Here is a 12,861-nt window from a genome sequence, read left to right as displayed (position 1 = left end):
CATCCCTGCTCTGTCCACCCCAAGTTTAACAGCCTACTGGGACCAGCTGCAGGGACTCTGAAGTTCATCCCCATCCTCTGCTGTCATCATCAGCAGAATCCTGCACTGACCACAGCAGGTTTCAGAAGGGAGCCTAGGACACTCTGTTGACTTAAACTGCAGCCATGGGGTAGGAAATAATATCACCTCCTTTTGATTAGAAAAAGGACATTTCTGCTTCCTATGATTTATATGCACTGTTCCCACATTAAAACTGGCACCTGGATGATTGATCCCTGAAATTCACTACATCACATTTCCTTTTGATGCTGTTTACTGGAGACAACTGCTTTCCCCAGCTAACAAGTCATTCATTACAACTATAGTAAAGAACCTAATTGAAATATATAAACAGGGGAAGGAGACATTTAAAATGTACCAAGTATTTCAAAGAGCCTTACAACATTTTCTTTGCTTTTTCTCCCTTAGTGTTCAATAGGTATTAAACCCCTGTTCACTCTGAGGGTTGAAACTAGATTTTATTTATTAACTATTCATTGCCTCTGGGTGCACATGCAGATGTATACTCTGTTACTGCAGGTCTGCACGTGCATGCTTGCCTGCTGGCTCAACATACTTCTGCAGCAACACTGGCAACCTATAAGGACAGCAACAGCATCCCGAGATAACGTGTGTGCACATAACAGGAGCAAGTTTCCCAAACTACTTAAGTCTGGATTGCAGTGGATACTGAGAAGCCCATTTTATAAGTAAGAACAAGTCCATGTATTTGCAAGCAAGTTGACACAACTGTTACACGTGATTTCAGGTCTGCATCAGTTGCTCCTAGTGGCAAGAACATGGTCAGCACAAATTCCCACTTAAATTTTATACCCTCTACACTGAACCCCAGGAAGCTGACTGTCAATCCAAGGAAGTAGCTCTGACAGATGAGAGATCAACCCACGAGGACAAAAACCTAAGTTCCAGATAGGGACTGCTGGGTTGCAAACCTGACCCCAGACAAATCTCACTGCCAACAGGGACGCCAAAATTGGGGTGTCTGAGGAAAAGCCTATCTTAAAGTAATGCAGATTTACAATTTGTGCACAGTCCCCTTTATTATATGATCTTCTTGCAATTAAGCAATGCTCAGTTTGGAATGGTTTTAATTTTCTGTATTAAACCACTGAACAGAGCTCCTGGAAAAAGAAATAACGGAGTGTTTAACAAAATCATGAATGATGAGCAACTGTAGCTTGGGTGAAGAAGGAAGAAGACTGTAGGTCAGTCTACAAGTGAGAGAATTAAGGTAACTCCACCTCAGGGTAGGAAAGAAATATGTCCTGGAGAGACCCACAAAGATTAAGAGCTTAAAAACTCCAGGAGCATGTGTAAATCCTAACTGCGACAAGCTGACAGATGCAGAGTATGAGGTGAACTAACCTTACTCACTAAGGAGCACCCTGGGCCTACCACTTGCCTGTGTGTTTTTAATACAGACCCACTAAAATGTTATTATTTGCCTACAGTGTTAAAGACAGCCATATAACTCTTTTCCCTGAAAGATGAAATAGCAGCACTACAGTTATACAGAAAAGCAAAGGGTATTACTCACCCGTAATATGTCTTCCACACAGCTGGAGTCATTGGGAACCTAGGTGTAAAGAAAGAAAGAAATGTTTAGTCAGGTGCTCGATGCAAAGTTCAGTGACTATAACCACAGAGGTAAACAGGTAACAAGCCACTGTTTGAAGACTGCTGTATCCATGCTTGCTGCCTACCAGATTTTCCAGTTCAGATCAACATAAATCATCAGCAAGATCCATTTTGTCAAAAGTTGGGTTTTTTCTTCTGCACTGCTTTGTGCTACTAAGAATACTTCTGAAGCAATAAAGTACTCTGATTTCCTCACAGCTGAGGACTGGCACTGGAATTGCCTGAAACTTCTGTATTGAAGAAGATCCCGCTGCTACTCCTATCAGCAGCCTTCAAAGAGAAGGCGAGGTTTGGTTTAACTTGCTGCACGCTGCAGCAAAGGACAGAGGTGATAACAGTTAGGAGAAAGCTGCTATCATCAACTATCTTATCCTACAGCTTAATAGGCTAACAGCCAAGGCAGCTCTTAAAACTTAAATACATACTGTAGTAAAATACTGGTTGGACTGTAAGGGTGGCTGCTGATTTTGTTGTCTCTCACTTCATCAGACTGTCACAGGTTAAGTATCCTCTGAAGACTGAACAGCACAGGGGAATCCACCTCAAGAGGCTTGACAAATACTCCTTTTGCCCTTAGAAAGTTGCAATATATCTATGCACACAACCATACCCATGCACACACAGAGTGGTGCCCTTAATGCCTTCCCACTGAAAATACTCATTTTTAAATGGTACTTACAGCATGTGCCACAATCCCTCATTCCAAGGACATGAAAGAGCTCAAAACCTCTGACCACTGTGAACAATTACATAAACAACAGGTGGACCCGTGTGTACAATCATTTTGTAGCACCTGTAGGTAGTTGTGATGGGCTCTTATCACAGGGGTACAGCAGAACAGAAGAAACAATATTTAGGAAGGTACCAAAAACCAGGTAAGCATTTCATTAATATTCAGTGACACTTTTCTGCCTGACACTTCACTGTAGTGCTCTTGTTAACTAGTTTGGTAAAAGACACTCGTGACTAAACTTAAACCCTATCATCCTAATCTGCTATAGAGCTTGACCAAAAGCACTGACCACAGCTTTCCTCCTGTATTTCAGCCAGCACTAAGCTTCAAGAATAAATCCACACACCTACAAAAGCTGAAGACCAGAATGACCTATTAGATCACCAAGTTCACACTCTGCTGAAGTAGCACATTTTCCCTGTTTCTTCTTGTACCATCACTAGTCTGACACAGAAACTGTAGGGAAATGGGTCTCCCATCCTTTCCATTAATAAAATATGGACCAGTGCTGTAAACTGTTCAGATTTTTTTTTGTGTGATAATTGTTAAAATTTTGGTTTCAGTGATACCTCAGCCTTTCCGTAAAGCTCTTCCCACTACTCATATTTTCCTTCATATTTACACCATGCACAGACATGCAGAATTTCACTTCACTTTTCTCAAATGATGAATGTTGAACTTTTGCCTTCTTTCCTGATACACATTTTCCTTCCCTGTGGCTGATTTCATCACTGTTCTCTGAATTTCCAACAGTTCATCAATATCTTGGTAAAGAAGTACTCAAGTGAATATGAGTACACTGCAGGGATATTAGTGATTTTTATCTCCTTCAGCAACTATAGATTGTAATTTTCTTTCCCATAGCATCACTTAAAAATACTCAACTGACCAGAAAAAAAGAGCCTTACCTTTTGTCCCTAGTTTCTACTCTGCTCAAATTCCACCTAACAAACCTAGCTTGAGAACTTTCAGTGGATGGTCAGCATTAACTGCAGCCCACCCTCATACCGCACAACTTGATATTCCAGTACTTCACTGGCCTTCCTTCATCCACCAGCGCTTCACTTAAATCACACTTTTCCCTCTCAATACCTGTAGGTTCCTTGCTAATCCCTGTTTTCCGCACCCCATACCAACTCTCCACTCAGTGAGGAATAGTTAACTTTAAGACCAGCAAGCACCAGTATTACTGCACTATGCAGTGGGACAGTGGGAGTACATATGTCTCTAATACACTCCTGATTTTTTTCACTGAAAAATTAGTATGTTGGAATATGAGAAAACAAAACAAATACTCCCCCCATCAGCTTGCACACCAACCACAAAACCTTTCACAGCAGTAAGAGGAGCATCCCAAAATCCAGCTGAATGAGTCAAGACTGGGAAGAGTGACAGCAGCAGAGATACAGCAGTCCTCTCTTTATTTAACATCCCTCCCTACCATTACACATGCCGTTTTCAATGGTTAACCAAGATACCATGGGTATTTTTTCGTTTAGAAACGTCTTAATTGTCATAATCCTGTCCCTGACAGTTAACACAGGGCAGAGCATGTTTTAACTTGTTTCACAGTGCTCACACAATTCACAGCCCTGTTTATGTTACTTCAGAACTAATGATGATAATAACAATAAACATACCATTTTACTTTAATAAAGCCCACTATATATTATGCAATCACAATCAGCTTCTGCTGGCAGCACTCACTAATAACTTTAAATGCTTATGCATCAATTTAATTGTGTTAATGGCAAAGAAGATTTTAATGGCTTGACAGAACTTTTGTTCCCTTTGGCTTTGCTTTGTTTTGAATCACTGGTATTAAAGTAATGCAAGATGTCAAAGTGCTGTGATTGTCATCTAGGGAGATCCAAGTAGGAGCTAGCACAAAGAGGAAAACATTTAGATTGATGCAAACATTAAAAGAATAATTATTACAACATAGCTATCGAGCGAAGATCAATGTAAGAGTCTTCCCGTACATTACTATTAGTGGATTTCTAAAGAAATGAGACCATTTTTCTGAATTCATGCTACAGTTACACATTCTAAGAGACTTGAAAGGCACAGATCTGTTAGAAACTTGGTCTATCTGGGAAAGAAAATGAAAAAAGAAAAAGAAAAAAAGCAACCTCTCAACCTTTCAAATCATGAATCAAAAATTGGAAGTATAACTGTCCATAAACACTTGCATTCAGCTAACAAGTGCAAGCAGTCCCCCCATGGCACACCACGGCATCATCCATACAGATTCATCAGAACAGAATGAAACAGAGCACATACAATATTAACCACCTTCTCCAGTGCTAGTGCTATGACAAATTGTTACTAGAATTGCCGTTAGTAAGATGCCATGCTCCTCCTGTAGTTTAGCAGAGATGGGACACCATCCATACTACTACTTTCCTAATCTAATAAAAATGAAGTGGTTTAGGACACATTGTGTGATTCGCCACCCTTCTCCTCTTCAGGTTTCATCAGTAACCTCCTAAAAAGGAGGTCACAGCCTGCATTTGTGCATGCTTTTGGTGCTTTTCTTCCTTTGTGAGCAGCATATTCTAACTCAGCCAAAAGGACAGAAATTTGGCTTCTGTAAGACTGAGTACTTGCATTTCACATAATGAGCTGTTCTCTCAGATGGCAGTGCATTCATGAATCCCAGACAGAAGAGAAGTGAATATTACCTAAGCCACAGACAGACGTCCTGAGGTAATAAAACTTCAATTAAAACAAAACCAATTCAAAACAGCTACATGCTACACTGAACTCATCTTCCAGTTTCATTTTAATCTGGCAAGGCTCTTTTGCATCAGAACACTTCCCGTTTACTTTTAAATGCTGCTTGCTAAAAAAAAGGGACAGGTCAGATGATCAAAATATTCTACCTAATACAAGTCAGTCTTATAAGGGTCTCTTCATGTTTCAGACTCACAAGAGAACAGAACAGAACTTAAATGATGTGGAACCAAAGGTTTAATGTATGGCTTGGATGGCTCAGGGCTAAACTTTAAAGGGAGGGAAAGAGGTCAGAAATCTAAGAGTGAGGGAATAGTAGCCTTTAATGTTATGCAGATCAAATGACATTGGGTGAATGGTTATAATATCTGATGAGTCATGTTGATCTAACCTTCCATTTATTCATTCAACAGTTCCTTGACCACTCTTAGCTCCTGGACAGTTTATAACCTGGATGAGATCAGATTTTGTTTTTGCAACACAGAAAAATCATGTAAGCTTCTTTTCCCTGTAATTTACATCCAACAACAGGCATTTCTCAGAAATGATAGCAACAAAACCTTCTAACAGACTTGTCAGAATAGTTCTGAAAATTCAAATGTAGAGTCAGAAGAAAGAAATACATGAGAATAATGTCGTTATCAGAACTGACCAACTACATTCTCATCTGGATAAATTGTGAATAATCCCTCTGGCTTTACTTACGCACATTTGGCATTCAGCAAGTAATCACTTCTTCCTATCTTTATTTTACTGGAAAGATAAATGCAGCATGTTAAATGAATGTAGGAAACCCACTCTGATTTTTTGTGTATGAGCACCTGTGTGCTTACACATCAAGAGCTCAGCTTTCATTGTCATCTCCTTTATCAAGGAATCTATTTTGACTCTGCGGAGGTAAAGCTCATACTACTGTTTACTCCTTCGAACACAAATTGATTTTTCACTTGCTAGCATGAAAAGATCATGTGCATGAGCCTTGAGTGATCATTTCCAGCGTGCACTACACGATTATAAGAGGAAAACACTGAGAAAACCAGAAGCATACTGCCCTGGGTTCAGTTGTTTCTCCTTCTTAATTGCTGGTGCAGTGCTGTGTTTTCAACTTTAGCCTGAGAACAACACTGATAATACAATGATGTTTAAGTTTTGCCAAATAATGTTTACCCAGATCAAGGACTTTTCAGTCTCATTCTCTGACAGTGAGGAGGGGCACGGGAAGCCAGGAGGAGGCAGAGACAAGACACCTGACCCAAATGAGCCAAAAGGGTATTCCACACCACAGCACATCATGCCCAGTATATAAACTGGGGGGGTTACCTGGAAGGCCCAGATCACTGCTCAGGTCAGGCTGGGTATCAGTGGCGGGTGGTGAGCAATTGTATTCTCTCTCCTTGTTATTTCCCTTATCATTATTATCATTGGTGATAGCAGTAGTGGTTTGTGTTATACCTTAAGTTACTGGACTGTTCTTATCTCAACCTACGGGATTTACATTCTTTTGATTCTCCTCCCGATCCCTCTGGGATTGGAGTGGGGAAGAAGAGGGGTGAGTGAGGGAGAGGCTCTGTGGTTCTGAGTTACCAACTGGGCGTAAACCACAGTACAGCCAAACCAGGACTGAGGCAGAAGCCTTATCCTATGAATGCCTTCAGCTCCTGCCAGGCTTCCTATTAACAAAGGTTCCAGCAGGGTTTCCATATATAAGACGTTGGACTAGATGACCTTTAAACATCCTTCCAACCTATGTGATTCAATTTTTGCAATACACTTGCTACAAATCTAAGAACATGCAATACTTTAGCTGCACCTGAATGGAGGACAGAGCCATGCTTCCCAACATCAGCTCTTCTTTAATAGCCTCAGTATGTCCTTACACACTCAGGCTTCATTTCCCTTTCTCAGTCATTCCTACATCTTTTCTCGACCTGCTGCTTCAGACTGCAGCCCACCCCTCAGCTGCCATCTGACTACACATTTCTCCTCCTGAGGCAGACTGTTTCACATGTATTTGAGGTACACCACTGCTCAGAGCCCTCCTTGGGTTGTTTCACAGTTCATGCTGTTGTCTCTTTCTTAGCTCGCTAGTACTTCATCCCCAAAGGGTCATTCATGTAAAAGACACCTGAAATAGATGTCAAACTAACCTCACCAGCTGGAAGGATCTTGGCTCTTCTTTACTAACTTTGGTGCAAGTATGTAAGAATGCGAGCAGCAAAACAGCAAGGCATGAATACTGCAACCTGAGTGGAATTTTTTTTTTTCTGGTACATTTGATATTCATGAGATTATCACCGCCATATATTAGCACTGTATGTTTGGGCTCTGGAAGTCAAACGTGGTATTAAAAAAAACAACAAACAATCCCCAAAAAAACAAGTTAAATTTCTGCCTTGGCATTCAAATACATATATGCATTTTTCACAGGGTTATTAATTCTCAAGGGAGCCATTTGTGGGCCCCAAATAACATATATCCACTGTTTTTTTCTAGTACCTCCACCATCCTTGAACCAGAATTCCAAGAGAAGACTGCATTTCCCATTATTTCAGCCCCCAAAATATCTCCTGGGCCTTATTAAAAGGTCTGTGAAAATACATACTTTATGTATATATATATATAAAATTAAGAGAAAATGAAAAACTTTTGCCTAAAACAAAGTAGAGCTACTCCACTGCTCCCCCTCAATTCAAATACTGCAGTGGCAGCTGTGTCAAATACACATTTAGTGGAGAACCTGAAAACACGTTAAAATTTAAGGACTGGGTCAAGTTAATTCATTTGTTAAGCTAGGACAGCCTGGGCTGGGGTCACTACTGCTCTTCCAGTAGTGGATGGAGAAGTTTATGCCTCTTCCCTTGAGTAAAGCACACTAGCAAGGAAAAACAACTTACTAGTGTGGTCCAAAACATGACTGAACCAGACGCCTGCTGACTTTAGAGAACTTGCCAAAAGGTCTCTAGTTCAGAAGCCAAAACTGCCACAATGGGTACCTTTAGTTTCATACAAAAGCCAATGACTCCAGCATGCTCCTCTCCACCTGGAGCCAGACAGAATGGTGCCGTTACACCAGGCTGAGACACTTGGGTGCTAGCTCACAAATCAGAAGGAATTATAGTTTGATTTCTCTACAGGGAACTCGGCTTACAGTGACTTCTCAGTCAGATCAACCCCAACTGCAGGATGTTTTTTCACTGGCATTTAGTTCTGCTACAGCAACTTTTAAACTAGACTGACCTGGATGTGACAATTAGGTTTTTCTTGTTCTTCCCAGCGCATGTTGTATTTAGCCCATGTTTTCTTTTTCATTTCTTTGATGTTTTCTTCTAACAACACCATTTCAATGTTGATCAGCATGAAATAATCTCCATGAAAGCACAATATGCTGATGTTCAATTTAAACTCAATGGTTCTTCATTATTTTCATGCAGTAAATTGCCAAACTCTATTAGAGAGAGAAGCCTGATAAAGTGATCTCTCACTTCAAGGTCTCCTGGGAGTTTTTAATGTAGGTAAGGCTGCATATTTTTCTTCTGGAATATTCTGAATGTAGTATTTTAGAAGCTAACCATGATGATACAGAGTAACTGCAACCTACCCCCAACAAAAGTGTCATTTGCAGTCCTCCATTTGTGAGCAAAACACTGGCTTGCATAAAAGCTCTTACAACCATTTAATACTGACAAAGAGAAAGTAATTTTAGAAATAGACATTTTCTTTTTTTCATTCTTCTTTTATTTCTTCCTTTCTCTCTCTGTCCCTCCTCCTCCAATGACTGCAATGACTTACTTGTATAAAATAAGTACATTTTCTTCTATGCCTTGGTATTTTCATCTTATTCTGGAAGAGGTTACCTTATACATTTCTATCAAACTGATGATAAAAGGCTCCCTGACCTAAAATGCCACCATGCACTTGTCCACCTGAAACATCAAAGCCTGACTAGCAGACTATGCAACCGTCTAGTGCAGTGAGATATATGGTGCAGCAGAAATAAAGATCAAGTGTCTGTTTCTTGTCTTACTTTTACCAGTGTGAATGAAATCTAACTCCTCTGAAGACAGCGAAGCAGTTTAAGTATAAAAGGAGTGTGAAGAGAGCTTGGCTTCCAAGTCTACTTGTCCTCAGTTAGAGGGATGTAAATTGGACACCATATTTATTCTCTGTGTAACCCTTTGAGTAGAACCTCTTGGAAATCATTCAAAATCCCTTTACTATACAGACACAGACAATTTAATACAACTTGGAACTGGATCTCCTTCAAATCTATTTCACACAAGTGGAATTCGGTGTCTGCTCCCAGTCCATGGCAGCAAGAGGGCAAGCAGTGTCAGGCAGGGCTTGTATAACTTCCAGCTAAAATAGTAGCAACGTTGACCGGTCAGAGTGTGGTAACATGACTAAAACTCCACTGATGTCAGTAAAGACGCATCAGTGTAACCTGGAGCATTATGTGACCTCAAAAATTCAGACTGTAACATTTCCTGCGGTTTTAGAGAGGAACCTTTTCAAGCATCGATTTACATCTGACAACACATTTACTGTAGCTACAAGAATACGGTGGATGACTGCTGGTTGTCTGCTCCACTTCTTTTATTTTGAAGCAGGTATGAATGTCATCACTGAAAAATGTACTCCTGGGTATAATTTGTACAGTAGCTTGCACAGCTGCAAGGCCAATGCTGGGACCCAAATTGATTGCTCAGAGCTTGTTTGCAAATTAGTTGTTTTCCTACGTCCCTCTAACACAGCCACCACTTGCATTCCGTGTCCTCAGACTGTCTTCAACATAGAGGGCCAGAATTCAAAGGGCAAAGATATGTTCTTGCCAGCGGGAAAGAAAACAAATGTATTCTGAAATATCTTAGGGTTTAAATAGCGACACTACCTGTTAGCATAACTAGTCCACACAAATACATTTTTTTACATAAGCTTCAATCAAATAAATGAAATTCCTATATGAAAGAAAAACAATTTTCATTTTATTAACAAATTAAATTAATGATTATGTCTTTATTGGGATGGGATCCAAATTCAGACTACATTAAGAGCCAGATTTTATGCTCATTAAATAGTAAGACACACTATAATCTCAACTGCCACTGATTGTCATGGTTATCATACAAAACGAGAGCTAAAATAACACTTTTTGGACAGTATGGAACTTAGAACAAAGAAAATCTGATTTAGAATGGGATTTTTATGGCCTCTCTTTTAGTTACATTTCTAATTAAAATGCTTTGATCTATTAATGCCAAGGGACGCTGCTAAATGTATTCAATGCAGAAGTCACATACTTTTTCTCAGCTCCCAAAATCTCTTAGATCTGGGTGCACTTATGCTCCATGCAGTTAAACCCCTCACTAAAATGAAAAGATATCTAAGAATAACTCATTTCCATTAGATTTATAAATCACATTAATTAATTCTACATCTCCAGTGGTGTAGAGACCAAACTCTAATGCGAGATCTAATTAAAGAGGGGGGGGGGGGGGGGGTTGGAATTGAAACACAGAAGTAACTGTTTAGCCTCAAATTAATGAGGCGCTTTGCTAAGCAAGAATGTCCATAAATCCCTAATGAGGATTTTAAACACATTAAAACTTCCTAATACAAAGTGTTTGCCTTCCTTTTATCCAATAACAAATAAGCCAATAATTTGCTGCTTCTAAATGACACTATTAACTGTCATGGCATGTTTTATTTGACAAACCCTCCATTCAAATACTGTAAAACCAATTAATTTGCCTGCTGTGAAATGTGTTTCTTGATAGCTTTTATGTGATTTTTCTTCTCAAAGAAATGTAAATAGGAAGTCAATGTAGGTGCCTGATTTTGCTTAAAAATACCCTGCAATAACTATAGATTTTCTAGTCAGTTTGCATTTCAAATGAATTGAAAGATAACCTCCATTTTCAGGTCATCAATCACATAATGGTCTCCTGATAAGTAAACAGTTACAGAGTAATAGTTTTATTACTAGGGAAATGGTCCCATATTTGAGCCCTGATAGTTGCAAAATTACCACTTTGTTCTGTTAGAAATAATGGGCTGCACTCGGGTGCTTGGCCTCTCGCCCTCCCAGGCAGCAGGCAAGGTCGACACCGCATGGCCATGGAATGCTTCCTGCTCCTGCACCGCATTTACTCCCCGCATCTTCCAAGTGTGAGGATGGCAACGTGTCACCTTTTGGGTTTTGGTCAGAAAAATCTATAGGACAAATAAAAGATAATTCTGTGGTTTCAGTGGTCCCCTGGGCCCCACTTAGTAGATCGCAGCTGAGAAAAGAAAGAGCATGTTACCACCGCCTCACAATGAAGCTGTATCTGAATCTCCAAGGCTTTTCCAAGGTTTTCTCAACAGGAAGATCAGCCTACTAAAAAGTACACATTTTATACTTCAGAAATACACTTTTTTTTTCAGCCTGCACCCACTATGTGAACTGAACTGCACTGTAAATTGAAGGCAAAGTAGAGGATAATTCATGGCATGCCATACTTTATGGGGCCTAACTGAATGCCAATTAATCTTTACAACATATGTACAGTTCTATCAGCTCTTGCATTGCATCATGATCACATGGAGACTGTGGTTTCCTTGCCTTAAGATATGAACACAACTTGACAAAAACCCATGACACACCACATATACACACAGAGAGAAGGAACAGGCAATTAAATAAAACAAAGATGCCTACCAGCGCGAAAAAGGACATAACTGCTCACTTATTTAATCATCTGCAACAGATTACCAGCCAGAACTGGGTAATTTATGCAGCATGCCATGACAGCTGATTTCCAATTTGCACTATCTTGTATGTGTGTTTCTTACTGAAAAAAGCAAAGACCTGCAACCTCACTCAGGAGGGCAGCACCAAGGCTGCCTGACACATGAGGAGAAGTGAAGCTGGGACAAATCAAAGGCAGTCAAACTTCTCTGCAGCTCTGATAGCCACCGTCCCTGTGGCTAACCCTTCAACAGCACACATCATGGAGGCACATGGCCCCATACACCAATAAGCTCCTCTTTCGCCAACAGAAATCCCTGATACTATTGCCAGAAATTTTTTCTGCAGTGACATTTCTGTAGGGATGTCTGGAGAAGCAATTTATATTTGAATATTATTTTCATATAAAATTATATAAAAGCATACCCAAATAAGAGACAAAATGCATTTGGCAAATAACCTTATTTTGCTCCTTTACACGATCCTATTTAATAAGCTTAAGAACTGGATTGCAGCAGTTTCAAAAAGTAAATTGAAGAGACTCCATGTCTTGCCTGAACAGTGACAAAAACGTTATTTCCATTCACTCTCAATTAATAAAAATTCCCAAATAAAACTTTAAAAAATACTTGAGTGAGAACTACCCTTGACACAACCAAGTATCAAGAAATCAATTTCATGATGGATACAAACTTTTGAGCTTAAGATACTGCACAGTGTAACCCCTATTTTGCTCAGGTTCCAATCCAGTGTTCCTGAGCTCTGAATAAGCTCCGCCTCTCCAGAATGCAGCTGCCTGTATCTGGTTTTGCTGCTAAAATGTAAACTTAAAAAAGTATTTTAAAATGTATATTATATTATTGTAAAGGATCTCATACGATATCCCACATCAACAACTTCTACATCTACTTCTTAATCGAGACACTGAACTGGGCTAAGACCACCTGACATTATTTCACTTCTGACC

General features: G+C 39.8%; 1 protein-coding gene across 8 annotated transcripts in view; it reads right to left on the bottom strand.

The window, feature by feature from the left end:
• AFF2 (ALF transcription elongation factor 2) overlaps positions 1-12,861 on the bottom strand; it is a 368,508-nt gene that overhangs the window by 152,753 nt on the left and 202,894 nt on the right. For all 8 annotated transcript variants that reach the window (XR_009725983.1, XM_061356781.1, XM_061356774.1 and 5 more), the window contains exon 4: positions 1,598-1,636. Coding sequence is in view for 7 of the 8 variants with exons in the window: in XM_061356781.1 (XP_061212765.1) it covers positions 1,598-1,636 (39 nt within the window). In the remaining variant the exon portion in view is untranslated. The remainder of the gene's footprint in view (positions 1-1,597; positions 1,637-12,861) is intronic.

Source organism: Neopsephotus bourkii, unplaced genomic scaffold (genome assembly GCF_033783945.1).
Source record: "Neopsephotus bourkii isolate Nb327-2 ecotype Australia unplaced genomic scaffold, CSIRO-AGI_Nbou_v1 NB_867, whole genome shotgun sequence".
In the NCBI taxonomy this organism is placed as follows: Eukaryota; Metazoa; Chordata; class Aves; order Psittaciformes; family Psittacidae; genus Neopsephotus; species Neopsephotus bourkii.
This window is presented reverse-complemented; position numbering and strand designations above follow the sequence as displayed.